The following is a 22956-nucleotide window of genomic DNA, read 5'->3' as shown; positions in this document are numbered from 1 at the left end:
ATACCTTAGTTGCGATTACAGTCGATTACAGCGATTACATTTATACCCAATTAATCTAACTATTTGAGTATTCTCAGGGATCTACTAAAAATCTTAGTATCTTTAATAATGGCATGGAAACTAATGAACTTTTAAACCTTTTTATTTACAGGCTTGAAGGCAACAACATCAGCATGAAAGCCATTGAACAATTTTCTGACATATCTTCTGTCAACTCTAACTTAGAACATGTTGTGTAAGTATTTGTTTTATTATATCTCATAGAAAACCATTGTGCTTTTCCTAGTAATACACTGAGGTGCCCACAGCCTATAGCCAAGAAAGAGTTTTGTGTCTAGCTCTCCTTTTGGTTGAGATTGCTCAGATACTGTTTAGGGGGGAAAATCTGTTTGCATGAATACAGTATCTGCATTTGAGTCCACTTTTTGGGGTACCACCTTTCTTTTCTAATGATCCCTAATGATGGTAGTATGGCATTGTTTTTTTTATAATAACATTGTTTAGGTATCTTTATATGACAGTTAGGACTCTCATCTGCTTGCTCTGCAGAGAGCATCATTACAGTAATGAGTGTACTGTGAGTGCAGGATGCTGATGTTAGTCCCGAGGGAACAGACTAATGACATCCTGCACTCACAGGAAGTAGATTGAATGGGGCTGGACATCTAATAAGAAAACTAGCGCTGGATTTCAGTGCAGAGGACAGTACCAGAGAAAATGTGACTATTCCAGCAAATCTGCCTTTTTATTTTTAATAGCTGCTTGGTAACTATTTAAAAAAATGCCTGACATATTGTGATTTGGTCCAACAAAAAACACCTTTTCTGTGTACCATACAGATGGATTATGGATTTTTCTTTAGCAAACCAAAAATTGAGTTAGACAAACACATTTGTATTTTTTAAAATAAAAATAATTAAAAAATAAAATACTGATAACTGATACATCATTTTCCACAGACAAATGATACTTGGATGTTTGAAGGATGTTTTATTTGAATAGTCATTTTTTCTTTGGCTTTTGTCTAGTTTTTCCCTATTTTTCTCTCTAATCTAGATTTTTCTATTAGGTTGCTAGGTAATAATCTCCAATCAGAAGATATATTAGCTTTGAAGGCAAAATCTCTGAAAAGCATCATCGTTGCCCACATAGATGAGACGTATGGCCAGGTGTTCTGGGAAGGATGGTGGGACTGGATTTTTCAAAGATGCAAGATGTGTAATGATGAGAAAATTGTTTCATTTTTGACTAAAGTGCACAGAGGACTTAGTCTTTGCAATGGAAAAGATACAGAATGGATGAGACATTGGTATACTCAAGTGGATTGTTTGTTGCATGAGAGGATACGCCGCTGTGCAATTAAAAATATTAGCAAGAAAATGGAAGCTCTCAGACTGATGTTTCAGGAACAAGCAACTAAACTGTGAAACATGAAAACAAAACAATGCACATATATTTTATTTTTAATTTGGTCATCAGACCAGAGTATACTTTTTGCATTCTTTTTGTGACCTTATAAGAAGATGACGGAGAGGTGTCCTGCAATAGAACTTGTCACAATTTGCACCTGCATTAACATAACCTGTGGGAAAACATTCATTTTACTGAGTGTTACCGCAATGCAACACTGTAAATCTGCCCTGAAATAAGCTAAGCCCCAATAAATAAGGAAAAAATGCCTTTGATAGGTCATTTGACAAAGTTCTCCTTTTACCCAGCAGCATTCTCTCCAGATATGTAGAGAACACTGTGTATATAACTGTAAATGGATTCCTAACCATAAAGTGGCAAACACTAAAACCTTATTTAAACTACACATGTAATCTCAATCTAGTGATAAACTGTTAAGATTCTCAAAGACTTTACAGCCTGGGTGTATGGGTAAATTCATGTCAGATCATGCTGTCTGATTAGTGTGGCTTTGCCTGCATCTTTATGGCCACTAATAGATCAAAATACTATCATCAAATATCTCATATGCTTTATGAAGCACCTATAAAATACAGTAAGTTATGCTCAGGGCTTTGCACACAGCAGTCTATTTATATGATTTAAATCAAAAAGTGGAGTCTGTGGTACTCCACAGAGGTCATTCTGCCTATGCCAGCCCTAGCTGTTTTGACTCCCTGCTAAACATTTTGGATAGAGGTGATGAAATATACACGATCCATTTTTTTTTTCAATATTTCCACCATGGTGAAGACTTTTCTGTAATTTATATACATAACAGGGAGAGAAAGGTTTGTATCTTGTTTTCCCTCCCTGTCACCATCTTGTTACCATCTTGTTTGAGTCCATAACCAGATTAAAGTAGTGCTTTCATCCTCTGGGGATCAAACAAGCTTTGTGAAACATGGTGAGAGGCGGCCTCAGTTCTCCCTGCCCTTTGGATTGATTATCATGACATACGTGTCAAAATATTGGTATTCCAAATGTAACTGTACTTGAATGGTAATGATGAGTTATTTAAAAAAAAAATATTATGTAAATATTTATGTTTTATTTAAATTAGATCTTTTTATACATACAGGTAGTCCCCGAGTTAAGAACATCTGACATACAGAAGACTCCTAGATATGAACGTGGCTTTCCTGCTCCTTTGTGTGCAGGACAGAGGCATGATGGGGGGAGGGGGCGATACGCATGACTTACAGAAGAAGTCATTTGGTTGTAACTTTAAAATTTTAATGACCAAGACAAACTCTGCAGCTGTTTCTTTTTGTATATCAAAGCAAAGCTTGCTCCAGAAGTTAATGAATGTCTAGGCTCATAAAGTTTTTTATTTTTTGCTTTGTTTATAAATAACTCACAGTGAGGAATTTATATAGTATCTGACCTAATTGCATTTATTAAAATAATGTACCTGTTCCGACTTACATATATATTCAACTTAAGGACAAACCTACAGTTCCTATCTTGTATGTAACCTGGGGACTACCTGTACATGTTTTTGTAGTCAATTTGTGCAAGTTTAAAATTAGGTATGTGGTACCGTGACAAGGTTTAACTGATTTTTGTTTGAAGCAGTAGTATGGGCATGGTATAGCCCAAATACTAAAGACAACACTGCTCTCATGTTTTTTAGGTTTCATGACATGAATTCACTGGCTCTGTGAAATTAGGTAACACATTGTATAAGAAAGTGATTGCCTGACAGAAGGTACATTGCTGTATGTTAGACAGAAATGTAGACCATACTGCTTTTAGGATTCTTTTTATCTGCTTTGTCACTGAGCTCTACACACTGTATAATGAGCACAGCAAATGAACAGATGGCACAATAAAATATTTATGATTCTATGATTTGTACTTTAAAGATTTCTTCAGAATGTACAGTGCTATGTTGGAATAGTATAATATTGTTGTTGTATATTCTATACAGTTTAAGGCTATATCTGATGTCTTTAATGAGTCTCATTTATCATATCTCTATAGCTTATTACAAATATATATAACAAATGTAATTTTATTGACCTTGAGGGTTATTTGGAGGGTAAAATGATTTATTTTCTGTTGAATAGAAATTATACACTAAATTGAATTGAAATTATAACTATAAGAACCAAATGTAATTCCCAATAGCAGAAAAATTATATATACATTTTTTTGTTTTGTACAGGAGTAGTATGTTAAGCCCTTTGTGTCCTAATTTGGGAGATTGCTTCTTATTTCCTCTGCTTATGTCCTCCTAAAGGGGACATAGCAACAAAAAAATAAGGTAGAAAAAAAAATTAAGAAAGGTTAAGAGCTGTTTATTTAAAACTAAACACTATACCATATTTGGCATGACCATACATGTAAACTGAACTCTAGGCACATATACATAACAAATAAATATAGAATATATTTTTATCTCTACCAGAAAGCACAGTTTTGTTTAGCCAAGCGGGAGCTTGCAGTTAAGGGACTCAGGGCGTCTATTCGGGATGGGGGACGGACAGGTACTTCTGTACCAGGTCCTGGTCAAAATACCTTGACTTTTGCAATGCTTTAACTTTCTGACATGGGAGAAGGGGGTCCAGGAAATTTCTGATAGCGGTCCTGACGTTGCTCCTGACGTTGCTCCAGGTTATGTCCCTGCCTCCAGCCTGTGAATGTAAAGTGAAATGACAACAAACTAAAAGGGTCTGCCCACCCCTCTTACCAGCATGCTTCCAGTTAGCACATAGTTACATAATTAGTCAGGTTGAAAAAAGACATAAGTCCATCAAGTACAACCACTAAGTAAATAAACATATCCCAGATAAAAAAACCTATAGACATAGGTTCAAACTGGTTCAATTTGCTCCAACAGGTGAAAAAAATTCCTTCCTAATTCCATGAGGCAATCAGATGTTCCCTGGATCAACAGTCACTGTTATCTGTACTTGAAAGCTTTAATACCCTCGTGAAAACTACATCACAAATGATTGCCCCCTTTACCTATTCTGTTCTCTACCATAAAGGGGCTGTCTAAGACCGATATCAAGTAACATTTAGATACTTACATAGAATTTATTTTTAGAAAATATAATAACTCATCAATGAATACAGACCTACAATAATTTGTATATTTCTACCAGCCTGTAGTTCATGAACACGTTTTTCCTTTTTTCTTTTTTATATTCAGGCCATAGACAGGCGATCTAGGCAGATATATGACTGAGAAAATTAATCTTGTGATAGTTCCTAAACTCCATAGCTTTCTGCTGATATGGTATTTTTCAATTGCTAGTACATAATTAATTAGCTTGATTTATGCTATAGCACCATTACTCTATGCTCCCTTTCATTGAATCATGCATAATTTATTTTTAAAGCATCTTTGTCAGCCATTTTTAAGACCTTATTTTATAGCTGTAGCCGCACATTAGTGATTAGCAGTGGTTTATCAAGCTTGTCTGTATACTTGTTTACAATTGTTTCTTAGAGAAACAGACATTTTATCACAGGGTTCCGTTTAATAAGCTGTAATAAAGGGAATCTTTCTCTATGGTATTATTTGTTTTCAAACATGATTTAGTACTTTTTTAAAAGTTTTTGGCTAAGTTAGGGACTTATTTGGAGTTCCTTATTATTAAAATTTGTTAGCTACATCAATTACCAAAGACAGCCAAAGGAAATAACGTCACTCATGCAGACATATAATATTATTGTCTTTTGTAAGTTGCTTATCTAGGGAAGAACCTTAACAAATGGACTATTGTATACCCAGTGCAAAGGACCGGTTTGTTATATATTCAGTGCACTGTTGTCAGTAAATTATTATTTTGTGGTTATTAACTGGCAATCTGTATCAGTTTAGTAATATTCAACTGTATAAGCTAGGCATGCATGTTGATGTGTTGAACTCCCTCCATTGGATCTATCTGGTCAACCAAAGCAATAGTTGGATTCGATTCAGTTGGATTTATTTATGAATATATATATATATATATATATATATTTATTTAATTATTCAGATTTGAAAATGCTATTGCTGCTCATTTTCCAAAGCCCCTGTTCATAGCATTGTCAACATTGGAACTTCTGGGAGAGGGAAACCTCAAGAACATATTGCAATTTTTTTTTTTAAAAAAGTAAATTTTTTTGTAAATCCAATTTAAAATATTAGCGTAAACATGTTTTTAATGCAAACAAGTAGCTAATTTGCACCTGGTTTTAATGTCCCAGAGCTTCTGTCTCTACAGTGTGTTTCTCCTGGGTCAATTTATACTGTTCCATTTAAAAATGTAAGCTTTCAGACCTTCAATTCATAAAAACATTTGCAAAGCTTAGAATGAAAGGTTAATACAAATCCTTTAAATAGCAAGCTTTTGGATGCCTTAAAGATGTGCATGTTTGTTTTTTAATATTTTTTAAAAAATGGTAAAGGATCCACTAATTTAGTTACACGTGACCTATCCCTGTACACACTGACAGTGAGCTTGTGGTCCCTACTTCCTGTCCACATCAGGCCCTATGCATTTCCTCAACATCAGAGAAAGTACATGGAAACTCATGGCACATTGGTATGTTCTTTTCTTTATTTTATACATTTAATGGGGTAGTACCAATTGCCTTGGGGGAAGAAAAACCTATTGGAGCTAAAATAAGTTTAAGGTAACTCTGGGCTGATTCAAAAATGTGTTTTCTGTTATATTTTAATTTCATTTTACAGAAATACTACATGATACTGATATATTTTTCTACTTATGTTCTCACAGATTCTTTAACCCCTTTCCTCCTACAATTTTGGTGACAATACTATGTTTGGGGGCTTCACAATTAATTAAACATTTGTCATTAGGGTTGAAATAGTTTCCTGACTATACTTTGACTTTTAATTATGAAAAATATGAATTACTCCTCATTATCACTCAACAGTTTAAAGTGATACCCTGGGCCCTCTAGCAATTCTTGCTACAATACAATGTTTAGGATCTTTCGAATTAATTTGAGAAGTTGTTAGTCATAGACTACCAAATTTGGACTAAATATTGGATTTATTTGGTTCTTGAAAAACATCTAAAAAGCTACGTCCTTGCTTCCACCCTGGTACATGCCCACAGAGAAACAAAGAGATCACTAACTCCCCAACAGAGTACCAGGGTCTCAATATATTTATTGCATTGTATTTTGGTATGCTAAACACAATGTTCAACTGGACTTGTTTCCTGTTTTTTTTTATAACATTAAAAAAAAAACCTGATTGCACACACTAACGGGTACTGCTAAGTGCTATTTAGGATACAGGATGTCTTGGACACTTTTGGAATTTAACATGGCCTGCTTGTTTATAATAATGAAGAAAGTATTTTCAATTTGCTTCTTAATAATATATAAACCTAACATTATCTTTATTAATTAATACAGTCAATATATTGACCTCTCTTTTTGCTAAAATATATGTTTCTTAATAATTTATAATAAGAATTGAACAGACCTATTTTGCAGTACTTGGAGCAAAAGTTATAGCCTTTCTGTAGTTTGGGGATTACAGAGATATAAGCTAAAGGTTCCATTAAAAAGGGGTCAATTAGACTAATTATATGGGTGATAGTGAAAAACTGGAATTTTATTTTTAATAACTGTAGGTCAGTACATCAGGGCTAGAGACTATGGTTATATTGAGCTTTGCAAGTATTTTTTATCTACATTCTGTCAATACATTGCAGGGTTAACCACAAGTTAACCAAATTCAAAAACATATCTTTCATTTCAGGCATACAGGAATAATGGTTTATGTGCTGTCTTTTGTTTTTACTAGTTTCTAAATGTGCCAAAAACTTATTTATATTCATATTTCCAAAATGAGTTTTTAAACGAAGCCCCATTTGGCCATCATATATGTAGGTGCAGCCCACTTGCACAACAGATGCAGTGAACAGTTTAAATCAGGTCACAGTCACTTTGTATTTTCTAGGGTTTTACGGCAAATGCATTGTAGGAGAGTGGTTAGGGTGCAGGGTGCACAGAAATACTAATACATAATTATTAATAATCACTGTTGATCTACTGTCTCATGAAATATTTGTGAACCCTAAAAAACAATTGCCTCTTTGGGTTCTATTGATAAAACAGGGAATCTTGCATTCCCTCACACATTCTCTGGTAAGAATCAATTATTGCATTTGAAACATATGGACATCGATTCCCATGAGGGAATGTCTGATTCCCTATTTTATAAATAAAGCCCTATGTGCTGCAGTAGCACTATCAAGAGACGACAGGTGCGTATTCTACAGACACATCATTGTGTACCTCCTCTGACACTCCTCAGCTCATAAAACCCATATAATCAATTCTTCTTCAATTCACAATGCTGGTTATAACCTTCAACACAACAGAGGACATTTTGGGGTGGGAATCACCCTCAGGTCAAATCTCCAGACTAAGGCAGACAAGACAAGGTATGTCTTGGGGCCTGATACCTTAACTGGCCTAGGCCCAACCTCTCAGGCAGGTTTTGGCTTTTAAATACCCTTTTGACAAGGTAAACCTTTAATACCTTTTCCCTCAACCACTCCACTAGGCAACACCCTCAGTGAATGAGTGAGACAGACCAACATCCCTCATTCAAAATTCTGCTGGCAAACCTCAATGGTAGAAACTTTCTGTTTTGTAACATGGTATAAGGCTTGCTCCTAATGTCCTTACATACTATTAACAGTTTATATACAACTTTTTCTGCAAGGATACATAAATTACTACGTGTCACACAAAAACATGTAACAACAACTATTTTTGGTGAACACAGTATTAATACACAACAGTTATTCTTATAAATGCCGAAAAAGCAAGCAAAATGACCTAACACAGATAGCAACACAGCCACAATAATAATGATTGTGTACACTTTTTATTTAATTGGCTACCTAATCTCAAGCTCTGCAACCAAAGCAATGATCTCTTTATGTCAATGAGCACTATTATGACAGTACACCAATTTGTAATTTTTTTTGTTTAATTTTTTTTTTTATATTCAGAGGGGTCATGACACACGCTTTTTTACACTATATTATAGTCCAATATTTTGCAAATCTGTTCTTTGTGATTTAGAAAAGTCTTTATGTGAACATCTGGTTGCCCAATCGCCAGCATAATGCAGCCATTTTCTGTGGATGGATGTGTTAATGTACACTGTCAGTGCCACTGCTCCCTGACCACTTCCAGACCACAGGAGGGAGTGGTGGTGCCACCAGAATAACAATTACTTTAACTGGAATGTGAATTGTTTTTATATTGTTTGTATTTTTTACATTTATTGGAATTACTATATTTATTATCATTTTTTTACTTTCTATTTCTGCTTGTACACAATTCTATTTTTAGGATTTTGAAATTAATATTCGTATTTTAATACCACATTTATTGGACATTTATATATAATATAATTCTGTTCTGCAATAATAACTTAGGGTTGTACAAAGTGCTCTGAAGAAAGATCAAGCTGCTCAACTTATGGTCCAGGAAACGATACTGTAGTCTTTCTTTTCTGCCAAACACAAGCATTGTGCAACTAGGCTGATGAAGGTACGCCATGCTATTGCTCAAAGTAATGGTTGGTCCACTTAAATAGCAACTTCCTTTAGATGCTAGAGTTTGTACACTGACTTCTTCACTAAGTCCATCTTGATGGCCAAAGCCTGTAAAGAAACAAGATTGTTACTTAGTACAGAAAACATGCAAACATGTAGAAGTATAACTATTAGGAGGGATTTCATTCTTTCTTCCTAATTCCTTCTACTTTTAAAATTTCTGGCCAAAATGTCATGTATCACCTTAGTAAAGCATGTCCAGTGATATTCAATATAATCTAGAAACAATTATTCGATTACTTAGTAGATGAATAAATGGGTATGACTAAATTTATTAAAAACTCAATACAATTGCCATATAACTATTAACACAATATAAAACATACCTTTTTGTGTCTATTAATGTTGGTGGTAATAGAAAGCAAATGCAGAATAGCAAACTGAAAAAAGCATTGACATTGTGGGATAGACTACTAAGTGTTACTGCAAGGAGAGAACAAATAGACCTCTTCCAAGTTTTAATGTCTTTTCCACACAGTTAGGCATGTATTGATGTAGTCAATTAGTTTATGTTTGTTTAAAATATTTTTTTTTTAAAAAATAGAGATCACAAGGAATTAGACATTTGCACAAAGAATGATCTTAAACAAAGCGCAGGCTAGTACAATTAGAATTTAAAAACATGATAGTCCAAAACAGCAGTTACATGACATATACAATCAAAAGGCAATAATAGCTTAGCTTTTTTCCTGCAATGGATAATAAAGTAATGTAAATATATTATAAAGCAGAAATAAGGAGTTGGTAATGGTAGTTTGACCTTTGGGCTCAAAATCTTTTGAGGAACTACTGAGATGATAACAGTAATGGAATTAGTTGGGTCTTTAACCTTGAATAAAACAGTTTTTTTTTTTTATAACACATTTTTCAGTTTACAAAAAGTTGTGTTTTATAAAATACAGCACACTCACCATCACTTATTATAAGGCAATTTCCCATATGTTCCATATTTTTTAGGATCATGGTGAAGAGGAGGTGGTTGCTTTAAAAAAACAGAAATTGTGTAGCATTATTGAAATAAATCTCTGTAAATGAGGGTGAGTAACTAGAAGAGGTTTTAAGACAAGGATAATATTTCTGTATAAAGAAAATTAAGCTAATCACATGCTGGATAATGTAAAAGAACACAATTTTTCCTGGAACATGATTACTTACTTAGTATAAAGTTTTTATTTGTTTACTATATCAAGTCCGGATTATAGGGGATGTTTTAACAGCAATTTGCAAACTTCGGGTAACTCAAATCCTTATGTAGTTAGATATCATTTCCACTAATCTAACTTCCAAAGTCTTACATTTTATTGGTTGTTCTTGGTTAATGCACTCTTCAGAGTATCAGTATTCTGTATTTTGGCTCATTAAGCAATCCTTCATGGACTCTTTAGCCATTTTTACCTTACAAAACATAGTTTAGTATCAAACTATTCACAAATTAAAATGAAAATCCAGTTAATAAAAGTAAACATATATTATTGGGACTCCTTGTGTTTCAAGTTATTAAATGGCATTTCATGGTTTTTTATGAATTCATGCTTTATTACAGTATTTCATTTACTGAAATGTCACTATTACTTTCCTTGGTGATCTTTCACCATGTATTTGTTGGTTTTAAAATGATTAATAAAAAAACTTACGTATTTACCAATAACACTAACTTCATTTCCAAATTCAAGGTAAATAATACATGAAATTAATCAACTAAAGCAGTAAATGTTTAAACTGTAATCATTGTGACATTGTCAATTGTATGTATCGACATGTACATTATTCCTAATATATAATACTATACACACTGATATATAATACTTTAAACATTGATAACTATAGATAGATATATAGATCGATATTGCTACTAAAACACATGGAACTAGGACAAAGATAAGTTATGGTATATGTAGTCGGATTTTCTGCCTTTTATTCTCAATAGTATACTAGTGCATAATGTTCCTATCTATTCCATAATGTAGTGTAGGTCACTTCACCATTTGATTGACATAAGATAATATTCGAACGGAAGTTCACTGTACATAGGTCAATATAAAAAACAGGAATATAACAGTGCAGTTTTGTCTTGACATTATTCTATATATTTTTTTTTATATGAATACAGACAGAGATAGTCTCTGCAAGATATTTTTTTATAGGCTTTGAAAAAAATGTGGACTTGAATAGGCAATATTTTTCAAGGGCATGCAACCTATTTCAGATAAAGATATTTGGAATACCTTTAGCTACATTACCTGGACAAATAAAAAAAAATTGTAGGGGGAGTGAAAAGTGAGGAGGGTAGAGCAGCACATGCACAAAATGAAATCTGAGAAAGATGAATTCCTGGGAAACCAATAATGCAGGTAAGTACTTGGGCTTTTACAGGGACTGAACACTATTTCATTTCAAAACCTATACTCATCAGCTAGATGGGTATAACTTTAGATTACTAAAATGTATTAGATATGAATCAGAATTTAGTACATGTAAAATCATGATGTAAGAAAAGGATACTTACTGCTGGTAGACGTGCCTTCTGATAGATACTGTTATCAAACATTCCATAGGTGGCTCTCTGCTTTGCAGAGATTGCTGAAAAGTAAAATTGATGATATTCCTAAATTACATTGAAATTAATTTGTTGATTTATTTCTGCACAAAGATGACAATTACAGTGCCACAAGGGCACCTAAATTTATAACAAAGTCCTATGTGAGCACATGGATTTTATTACAGGTACTCGGATTACTAAACGAAATCTTTGGCAGGCTTCACTTCCTTAATTTCTCCAAACAAATCTCCTCATGTGCCATATGTTTATCATAAATAATGCCATGTTTTAGAGTATATGGCCATTTAAATGTGTAGTGGTTTGCATAAATTATTCTATCAGTAAATATGTCACAAATAAAAACAATTTGAAAATAATTAAAAAATTAAATACTACTTGTGAATAATATAGCTAATATGTGGAACACTGTGCTTATTACATGTATTTATGTTATTTACATGTCTATATTATTTACATGGATTTACCTAACTAATCTTACCTGCAAAAGAAAAGCCTGTTGATATCCTGAGAGCTTATTAACCCATGCTCTAATTTACATACACACTACTGAATGAGCTCTATTTATAAAACAGGGAATTTGACATTTCCTCAAACATTCCTTCATGGGAATCTTTCAGGTCTATGTGTTCAATCGCAACAATTGATTCCCACCTAGGAATGTTCGAGGGAACATTAGATTTCCTGTTTTATTCAATGAGTCAATGGCCCTGATTTATAAAAACTCTCCAAGGCTGTAAAGGATACAATTTTATCAGTGAAGCTGTGTGATCCAGCAAACCTGGAATTGATTTCCCTAAAGTCATTTGCTATTTGTTAGGATATGTTTTGAATTCTGGACCAGAGCCATTCCAGGTTTGCTGGATCACCCAGCTTCATTGATGAAAGTGTATCCTCTCCAGCCTTGAAGAGCTTCAACAAATTAGGCCCAAAGTATTGACTCCTGCTGTAAGAGATAGGGAGTCTAAAGACAGTCTTCCTAAATTTTCACTTAAAATATGTTTTAGGATGGATAAAACATCAATTTCGTAAGTTATAGGAAAAAAATAATACAAAATGTCAGCTATTTCAGGTATTTTATCAGGGTATCATCTTGATATTTTCAGAGGTTAGAATATGAAAATGTCAGTAAATTGATTGTCAATATACAACATGATTTTGTCACATGCATTTACACAATACAATACCAGCTAGCTTTGCTATATAAAGTTTTTCATTGATCATGTTACTGTACTTTGAATATAAATATTTGGAATTCTTTATAGGTTGTAAGGCACTTGTGATCAACCTTTCTAGATGACTTTAAATCTCCCCAGAGATATAATAACTGCTTCCAATCAATCAGAAAAAATAAGGTATGTAAAACAAACTAGTATGATGTTTATATTGTTTAATAAAGCACATTTTTACCCTGGTGACCTAGTATGGCTTTCTAAGTTTTGTCAGAAAATCAGTAACACAATATTTCCACACACTGCAAGTGACCTAAAGCCAAAATATTACTTTTGTTTGATTTCCTCCCTGCAACTTTAATAACCTAAACTGGAGTTACAGCCCTGAACTATTTACATGTTTTATGGAACACAGGGATGCTGGGGTGCTGTATTTCTTCAAAACACTGGGACTGATCAAAAGATTATAATATAATATATATATATAAATATCTATTATAAAAGATTATACCGTAATAGTACAACGTACTAATAGTACTTACTTTAATTAAATTGGCAAGTGTACTGAAATGGCCTTTCAGAACTTCCACAGACTATAGCAGATCTTTGCTAAAAATCTTATGATGCACTTAGTTGACCTAAGGGAATCGTTTATTTATTTATTATTAAAACCACTTTGAGAGATGATGTATAAGAATTTTTTATATATAAAAAATATCTCTTTGAAAAGATAAGGTATTGTGGGGCAATTAAATATGCTTATTTGGCTGCAGTAGACACTCGTGATGGTCAAACAGGCTGTGTGCTTAGGAGTAATTCCAGTCAACAGTCAAGAAATCCGAGTCCTTTAAAATGACTTAGATGTGGAATCCATTACTTATTTATTAGGCCTGATTTATTAAAGCCCTTCAAGTCTGGAGAAGATAAACTTTCATCAATGAACCTGGGTGATCCAGCAAACCTGAAATAGATTACCTAAAAGTCATTTGGTATTTGTTAGAAAAAGTTTTCAATCTTTGATCAGATCCATTCCAGGTTTGCTGGCTCACCCAAGTTCACTGATGAAAAAGTAAGTAAAAAGTAGCCTTGGAGAGCTTTAATAAATCAGGCCCATTGTGTCAGCCAATCCAAATGGTGGATGTTGACAGCTGTCAATGTCTGCTGGCCTTACTGGGTAAACCGTACTCTATACCTGTCATTCACAGGTGAAAGGTTTATTTTTTATTTTTGTTTTATTTGAATGACTAAAAATAAAGAAACATTGTTTAGGGTCCCCCTAATATTAAAATCAAACCTTTTCATAGGTCTGGGTTCTTCATAAATAGGAAATAAGGACAGCAAGTGTGTGTGCCCCCTATCCTAGCCGTATAAAAGGTTTTATCAAAATCTGGCATGCCAAAGAAGGAAGGGGGCTAAAAGTGTGTAGTCCTCTTCCTTTTGTCAAAATCAAAGCACTTCATGCCTCCAATGTGGCATGGTGCTGCAGGGCAGGATGATGGACCCTCCGTGTCATCAGCTCAGGCGGCACAGGCGTGCGGAGCGCAGGGTCTAAGCAGCCACCCAGTCTTCACCAGAGACTCTAGAGGTAAGGATGGTGTGCTGTGGGCAATTGCCAGGTTGCAGTGACTGCCGACACACAGGATTCAGGCAAGGTGCAGGAATGTGAGACAGAATCCAGGTCAAACAAGTCAGTACACAGGAAATCAGTAGCTGGAGACGCCGGCAGGAATAGCAGGAACCTGGAACAGAGCCTAAGGGAACTCCTTGTTCAGGCAACTTCCTGTTGCCAGTCACATCCTTTTATAGGGAAGGTCAGGTGATGGATTAGAGCCATGTGACCTGCTGGCATCCTACCCTACCACCAAATGGAGTGCTGGAGACGAGAGGTAGGTGGCTGTCACATCTCCACCAGCAGGGTGAGTGGGTCTGTGGAACACTCTAGTCCTCCAAGTTAAGGGAACAGCTGACTGGGAGTCACATGACCTCGACCAGGAAGTGAGGTGAGTAGGTGATCCCTGAACAGAGTTGGTGCAGGCAGCAGGGGAGTGCAAGGTGGGTACCATTAAAGGGGGCACAGATCCCCTGGTCAGAACTTCCACAGGGATCTGTGACACAATGGTGGCAAGGGCCATCTTTAGAGGTAAGAATCTCATCCCCACAAAATAACCTCAGAGTTGTGGGGGTCTTCTGTCAGGGAGCTTATTGGAATCTGGGAGCCCATTTTAAACAGTTGCCTCAAAATGTCTATCCTCTCACACTGGGAAATTAATCTATGGGTACGCAATACCTCTTACCCATTCAAAGAAGGGTCTAAATCAGGTGTAAAAATTACCATACGACGCAATAGAAAATATATCTTTATTTTTTTTTTTATTTTACATTTTATTTATTTTTTTTTAACTACTATTTACCTTCAGAGGGTCAGGCAATGACCAAAGATGAGATCACAGAAAGATTCATCTCTGGACCAGTGGCTGAATGCGTGGGTGGAGTCCTGAATTATTTATTTGTGTTCAGCCAATCCAGCCAGCAACTGATGACAACCTCCTCTGGCCTACGCTATACCTGTCAACAATAGTTTATGTGCTGGATATCTGAACTGGTAACTGAACTCAGATTGCAGGTTAACAAAATGTTAAAAGTCTTTTATAAAACAGCACAACTGTATGTATGAAACTAGTATATCTCTTGTAACAGTTAGATCTGATATATTTGTGTCCATTCAGAATATTATTCTTGAAAATGTGATCTTAAAAAAAGTATTATTAAAGTTAAAATCTCAGTTGCAAAACTTTAATGTTATTAATATATTTATTACTATATCATAAAAAGTAATGAGACTTACGACTTGGTTGATGAACAATGGTTAGTTTATCTAAAAAAATAAAAAAAAATTAAACAAAAATAATACAATGTTGGAAGAATTACTAGTAAATATACAGTTATTATAAATATGTAGAAGCTGTTCTACCTGCCAAAGGATTGGTATTTTTCTCCATCAAGTCCTTCCATGTAGCAAAGGAAAGTTAGGCTGCATTCACACTTTAGATCTTTTACAATTGTTTCCAAAGACAAAAGACTGAAAAATGCATGAACGAGAACTGTACATACAGTGCCATTCTGCTCTATGGAGAGTGGAGGGGGGAGGACGATAGAGCAGCAACTCACTGCGTTCTCTCCCCTTCACTTGTATTGCAGTCCTTGGATGTTCATGAATCTGCCAGGACGGACGTAATGACGTCGGACGAGTGCTGTACACATGTCAGATTCTCATTTGAAACTAGCCCTGAAGCGATAATCAGACAATAATCATCTGACGTGTGTACATAGCCTTAATGATCTGACTTTTCCCACTGCAGTTTAACAATTTAGCTTGGTCATCTACCTACCCCCAGCTTACTGATCAACTATCCCCATTAATCTGTTTTCCTGCTTGGAGTTCAGCTTTAAGTTTTATATTTTATAACTGTATCATTTTTTAGGCTTACCATCATCTGGTTTATCTCCAATAATATTGTTGCGGAGTTGCTGCAACTTTTTCTATTTGGGAAGAGATGGAAAACAGATTGTTAATATGTGTTCAAAATGTGCTTTGATCTCTATATAGTGTTTTTTATACCTATTGTCAAGAAATATATTTGTATTTGCAAGTAAATTCTAAAACACTGCACAAAAAATTATATGAAAACATATAATCTATTAATTTAGACAAAACAATATGTGCTATGTGTGGAATATGCAGTCCTGCATGTAAATCTTCATCACACAGTATATGGTTTGTATTGGCACAGTATATGGTTAGCATATGGCATGTTTTGTACCTGTTGAAGGAGATCCAGGCCACTCTTTTCAGTCTGCCACTGCTGGAATTTTTTAATAGCTTCATCCATTGTGATTATTCCCATCTTCACTTTTTCTTGTAACAAAATAAGCTCATCTTGCCCGCTAGGTAGGTGAGGTTGTTGCGTAGCTTGACTGTCATTCTTTGTCATTTGTGCCCTGCCTGCAGTTATACAATCATTATATTATCGATTGGATTAGAAGCAGTAGACATGTATAGGATAAATGTTACTTAGTCTGGCATTTAAAGCCCTAACTGTACAGTACAATACAGTAAAGTTGGAATCTAAAATGTATAGCTAAACCAACATTTATTATCCTTTTATCAAAAGGCTATAAAGTTTAAAGCAGAACCAAACTGATATCTCTTGCTTCATCACCAGCATCTACACCTGTTCTTTGAACAGGATTGGGTCTTTGGTCATCTTGAATTACATAACTCCCATGCATGTGCATACAATTCTAGCTACATCACTAATAATCTCTGGATAAACAATGATGATTTCTTCTATAATCAGTTTTGATAACAACTCCAGGCTGAGGGTAATTATAGAATAGCCACTTATTTGACTGCCTAGTACAGCTCTCGGTAGTATCATATGTTGATACTGTTGCACAGGGCCCTAGACAAGAATCTAGATCACTTTAGGCGATCCAGCTCTGTTTACTTTTGGGCAGAATGTGCAGGTAATCTGCAAGTGAAATGAGGGTAATCTGATCTGGGTTTGCAGGTGCTAGACACCACCTCTGTGTTCAATGTGTACAGTGGATTCGTAACAGATCTGCAAGGAAAGTGTATGTAGAATATAGTAGTACAATATAATCCTTAAAAATTACATAACCTTTAAGCCAAAATGTAATTATGTACTAAATTAACTTTTGAGCCAAATGGGTTTTAAACTCATATGGAATTGGTCCTAGAGCTGACAATATACATATATTAAACATATCTAATATTTACACTAAAATAACTGGTTTAAACACATAATTGCTGCTTACTGCTGGAATACATACAAATTTACTGTTTCTTTTATGGTAGATCCACAAATATATCAACTTTTTTTGAAAAACTCTGTATGATTTCCTTTTATGCTGATGATCAGGACAATCACGTTGAAGGCTCCAGCAGTAGTCTGCCATCATGTGTCCATCTGCCCTGATACCTTTCTTCCATCACCTTTATATCTTGATGGAATCTCTCCCCTTGTTCCTTGACAAGGTTTTATGGAAAATTTTGTAACTGGCTATGGAGATAGTGTACCTTTATGCTCATAGTAGCACCCAAATTTTTAAAGTTTAAGAGCAAGTTTTGTACCAGTTCTTGACAACCATGACATAGCTGTGCTGGGCAGAAGCTTCAGTATCAGTCATGTACTTGTGAAATTTGAATCATTTATCAATTTCTGAATCTGGGGTCCTTTAAAGTTTCCTGCTTTTAATTTTCCAGTACTTAATCCAGGGAAGAATCTACAAACATATTTGAAGCAATCACCGTCCTTGTTCAGAGCTCTAACAAATCGCTTCATTAATCCCAACTTTTATGTGTGGTGGAGGGAGAATGATTTTTTCTTTGCCAACCATTGGCTCGTTAATGATGTTCGCTGAACTTTTTTTATGTTTTCCCTTGGAGACCATGTCACTTTTTTCCAGTGATCCTGCTTTGCTCTACTATCACACAAGCAGATGAAACATGGGTACTTTGTGTATCGACTTTGCTGAAAGTAGGAAGTTCACTATTTTTAAATCAACACATATGGACCATTGGTTTTCATGATAGCAAAGCTTTTGTTTTAGGTTTTGTTGAGTGACCAATTGAAAGTTATGCATAGCAGTTGCCGTTATGCAGTAAAACAGATTTCAAACTTCGAGTGGAACTGTATATGAAAACCTGCCAGTCTTCTGCTCAATATTCTAGTACTGCCATATAGGCTAGTAGTGCAGGGATGTTACAACAGTACACAAAGTCTCCATCTTCACTGAAATATGGTAGGAGTGTCACCTCTCTTATCCTATAAACCGTTATTTTACCTTCCGGTCTCAGCCTGGATGCTAAAAGTTCAGATGCTTGTTTTGACAGACTTAGGTCACGTATTAAATCATTGAGCTTTTCTTGGGAGAACTGCTGGTTTAATGAAACACTTCCTTCATATTCACTTCCACTGCTAACTCCTGGATTACACTCCAAACCCTGTATATCCTCCATGTCAGATACAGGAATATCAGGGAGTGTACTGAACAATGGTATGGGAACATCAGCACCATGTGGCACAGGTCGTCTTGCTGATTACAAATCAGGGTACTCCCACTTGTTTTTATTGTAATGATTGACACCTTTTACATTCACAGCACAAAAATAACAATCATTATGATGATTTTTGAGCTCTCGCCATGCCATAGGTACACCAAATTCCAAACTTTTCAGTTTTCCATTTTTCCACTGACGTAGACACTCTACACAAGTTTTGCATACTATATGGGGAGCCCAATACTTATCTTGGTCCCCCAAATACCAAAATATGCAAGATATGCTTGTTTCACAAATTCTGTAATGTTTCTTCCCTGTTTTTGCTGAGAATATTCACCACAAATGTAGCAAAATACATTAGGGTCATTTAAACAACTTCTTCTTGAAGAACTCATATTTCTGTAAAAAAAGAAAATGTATGAATAAAAAAAAAGGCAAATGAAAGTTTCATGAAAATAATGCTAAGTTTATTAACCACCTGGGCGTTACACTGAGGTCTAGATTTCTGTTCCAAAAGCGTTACAGGTTTTAATGAAATTTTTTTTTTAAATTGTAGACCTGTAACTTACAGAAATATGTCCAAACAGGGAACTAGTGGATATCATGAATATAAAAAATGTCTGAAACACACAATCATGAAAAAAAAAAAAATACTTTTAATAAAATTAAAATACACAAAAATCAGCTTAAACAAGAATACATAAATAAATGAAAAATACTGAAAATGCGATAATTCGGTATACTGTATAGTAAAATATTTTTCTAAAACACCTCCCTAGTGTCCAACCGTCCAACGTCACATACCTATAGACAAAACCACATAAATATATTTTGTATTATCTTGTATTGGACTGGATACAGGACTTTGTATTGAATCCAATACAAAATATTTGAATTTCCCGCTACGACCCCTATCGACGGGCGCATGCACGCACATCATCAGGAATAGCCGAGGGATGCGTACGCGAACGCCGGGTATTCTAATTCTTTCCAAACTTCCATGCAAAAAGTGTTACATTTTTTGTATGGAAATTTATTTTAGATTGTAGGCTATAATTCACCAAATTACTCAATAATTACTTATAATTCACCGAATTACCGCATAACTCACCGAAATATGTCCAAAATTTTATAAATTCAATAATAATTTTTTTTTATAAAACATAAAAAAAAAACCTTTAAAAAAAAACTAAAAGTTTAAAAAAAAAAATAGTGTATAATGTAATGTACATTATTATATAAGGATTTCTTTGTATAGGACTCAATACAGCTTTTTTTGTATTGAGTTCAATGCAAAGGAACTCAATACAAAATTTTGAATTTCCCGCCCCGCCTCCCTCCCGCGCCGACGCATGCAGAGACGTCACCGGGAAACCCCGGTGATCGTTACTGCACTCGCCGGATGAAGATCGAAGAGGATGGAGGTGTCCGGAGGAGCGGAGGGAGAAGGTGAGTATTTTTTTTTTTTGCCATCACGCTGTACAGAACGGAGGGAGAAGAAGGCGGCCGGCTTTTTCTTCTAAGCCGGTTTTTTCAGAAGCCAGCCGGCTTCTTCTTCCCGGAGAGGACACCCGACGCTGGAGGACGACGCTGGAGGACGACGCTGGAACACGACGGATGGACGATCGCAGCGGGACCAGGTAAGTGATCGATAAACCCGAACTTTTCTCACTGTATTTACATACAGTGAGAAAAGTTCGGGGTTATCGAAAATAGTAACTTTTTTTAGCACGGAAAAGTTCGGGCTTATCGGTTAGGTGGTTAAATAGAATGCAAAACATCAGTGTAAATAAAGATTGATAATAATATGCTGTGTTAACATTTGTTGTTGGTAAAATCATCTATTCCGATTCCTGTATCATAAGAACTAGAGCCAATTCAATGAAACTGATCTCATTTCTGGATTCAACAAACCTGAATAAATATATGGAAAAATCCCTGGCAAGTGAAAATATTTTTTTTGTTGTTGAGCTGTGTTATCATTTGAAAAACTATGTCACTAATTGTGTTCTAAAAAGCACATGGTTTTTAGGGGTTTTTAATTTAATTATTTTTCTTTTCTTAGATGCTGTTAATAATGAGCCTAATGAAACAACAATGTCATAAGAACAAATTTGCGGAACACTAAAACCAAATAAAAATGACTGGTTACTATAACACCAGGATATGTTTACTTTAAGACTAACATTTGATGTGAAACTGTATTTTTTTAAAAGTATAATACAATTGTTAAGAGATGTCATTCTACTGTTATTATAGAGAGGTACTTAGAAATTAATATTTTACTAGTAAGCCTTCATACAAAACATGGCTTTCAAATTATTACTTTATTTTTTTTAAGAAACTTCTTTCCAGAACTTAATCGCTAATGTAAAAGTAGCAACATTTAGATTGATATATCCTGAAGTATTTTATCTAACATGACAAAATCTGGAAATATAAAATGCCAGGCCAATGTACACACTCAATGACAAGAAGTTTGATGTTATCAACCATTAGAGTATTTTTTTTAGGCTTAACATTTTCTGTCTTTTTTTGAAACCTTGTGAAAGTGCTCTTTCGAGATTCCAAGTGACATCTTTTGTCATTACCTTTCTATTGTTTTGGAAGTATTCTTACCATTATAGCTGGGAATTAAGCATAACTGATAAAACAAATTCTTAGAAATTGTGCAGATGTCAGACAAGCTTCAGGGGCACATCTACAAAGCTTCATTGTCTTAACAGCTATTCTGACTACCATTAAAATTCTACAAAAACAGCTGCTCATTAGGGATGAACTGCAACTTTCCACACAATCATTTTTGGGACAGAAAGTACTTTTTGGGATGAATGATGCAGAATTTCCCTGAAAATGCTTTTTAATTCTGCTGTGTGTTTTTCCATGAAAAAGCATGCAGTACATTTCTACTTTATTACTTTTTATGACTGTCATTTAGCAATAGTTCTGCCATGGGTAAATATTTCTGGAGATCAAGTCATCCTGAGTGATAATGGATTTACTTTACTACTGCATTGATTGATGATGTGATTCATGCTATATTTACTCCTGGGGATATATTAAACTTTATTTTAAGTTGGTAGGCATGTAAAGTTGTTCAATGAAGCACTGTGTTTATTTAAGTTGAACTTTTTGTGGTAATAAGTAAAGAGTACTACAGATACTCCTCTCCCAATGACCAAGTTCCATTCCTGGAACCTGGTCGTTAAGGTAGGAGTATAGGATAGACCCGGTCTGCAGCACCTGTCAGTGACAAGTTCACCGATGGTCTGCAGACCACGATCACAGATATTTGTGAAAGAGGAAACAAGATGGAGCCTAGAAGACTGGAGAGGAAACACTGCATCGCTGTACAGGTCATAATTGCAGGTAGTCAGTAAAAGGTTAGTCATTAAACGTGGACTACCTGTAATGTACTTTTTCACTTATTCATGGAGGGATCAGATATCTAGTTGCTTCTTATTAACGGGGCTCTCAGATTCCACAGTAACTTCCCCCTAACAAACCCCCATTTTGGTTTTGGGAGACTGAATGTGGGGGTGATCCTATACCTTAACACTGGGACTCCAAATTCTATGTTACTTTTGAAATTATTTATTCAGTCCTTTTTTTATTTGTTTTTAAATAAATAAATTAGTCCTCTAATTTTATATATTTTCCCTAAATGTTTTGTATTTCATTTCTCTTATAATTTGTTAGTTTTAAAATAAATTACAAATATCTATTCACTTACACTTCATATGCGATATCACTCAGCTACCACTCTTTAGAGAGCTGTCTAATGATAACCTTTTTCTCTAAACTGTTTAAGACCTGACCTGATGCTTTACATATTTAGCTTCCTACACTTTTTTTCCACTTTGTGACATTTATTTTGCAGTCTGTGCTGTCAATAGGACATTTTTTCTATAATTTCCTGTTGGCTCAGAAAATTTTTTGGAAAATCTCTCCAGTGGGGACAAAACTTTTACCTAAAAAAAAAATCAGTAAAATAGGGATTGGGCTGAACCTCTGTTGGCCACTAATAATGACTATACCCTCTTGTTTATGGCCTTTTCTAAAAACCTATTTTCTCTGCTTGTC

The 22956-nt window shown here is 34.8% G+C and overlaps 2 protein-coding genes across 6 annotated transcripts in view; one reads left to right on the top strand and one right to left on the bottom strand.

Moving 5' to 3' along the window:
* The window catches only part of LOC140326759 (NACHT, LRR and PYD domains-containing protein 3-like), a 43987-nt gene extending 30894 nt beyond the window's left edge, over positions 1-13093 (top strand). Inside the window, exons 6-7 of one of the 3 annotated variants that reach the window (XM_072405641.1) lie at positions 152-235; positions 12882-13093. In XM_072405641.1, coding sequence (XP_072261742.1) covers positions 152-235; positions 12882-12888 — 91 coding nt within the window. In that variant the 3' untranslated portion in view covers positions 12889-13093. Of the gene's footprint in view, positions 1-151; positions 236-1056; positions 3301-12881 lie in introns of those variants that run through there. The other 2 variants (XM_072405639.1, XM_072405640.1) reach the window with 2 other exon arrangements.
* Positions 3735-22956, bottom strand: part of BANK1 (B cell scaffold protein with ankyrin repeats 1) — a 154898-nt gene continuing 135676 nt past the window's right edge. For all 3 annotated transcript variants that reach the window (XM_072405629.1, XM_072405630.1, XM_072405631.1), the window contains 6 exons: positions 16610-16791; positions 16277-16328; positions 15634-15663; positions 11566-11639; positions 9971-10041; positions 3735-9107 (listed from right to left, as the gene is read on the bottom strand). In XM_072405629.1, the coding sequence (XP_072261730.1) occupies positions 9973-10041; positions 11566-11639; positions 15634-15663; positions 16277-16328; positions 16610-16791 (407 nt within the window). In that variant the 3' untranslated portion in view covers positions 3735-9107; positions 9971-9972. The remainder of the gene's footprint in view (positions 9108-9970; positions 10042-11565; positions 11640-15633; positions 15664-16276; positions 16329-16609; positions 16792-22956) is intronic.

The sequence above is a fragment of the Pyxicephalus adspersus genome, chromosome 3, assembly GCF_032062135.1.
Source record: "Pyxicephalus adspersus chromosome 3, UCB_Pads_2.0, whole genome shotgun sequence".
Taxonomy (NCBI): domain Eukaryota; kingdom Metazoa; phylum Chordata; class Amphibia; order Anura; family Pyxicephalidae; genus Pyxicephalus; species Pyxicephalus adspersus.
Note: the sequence above shows the minus strand (reverse complement) of the source record. Positions and strands in the feature narration are given on the sequence as shown.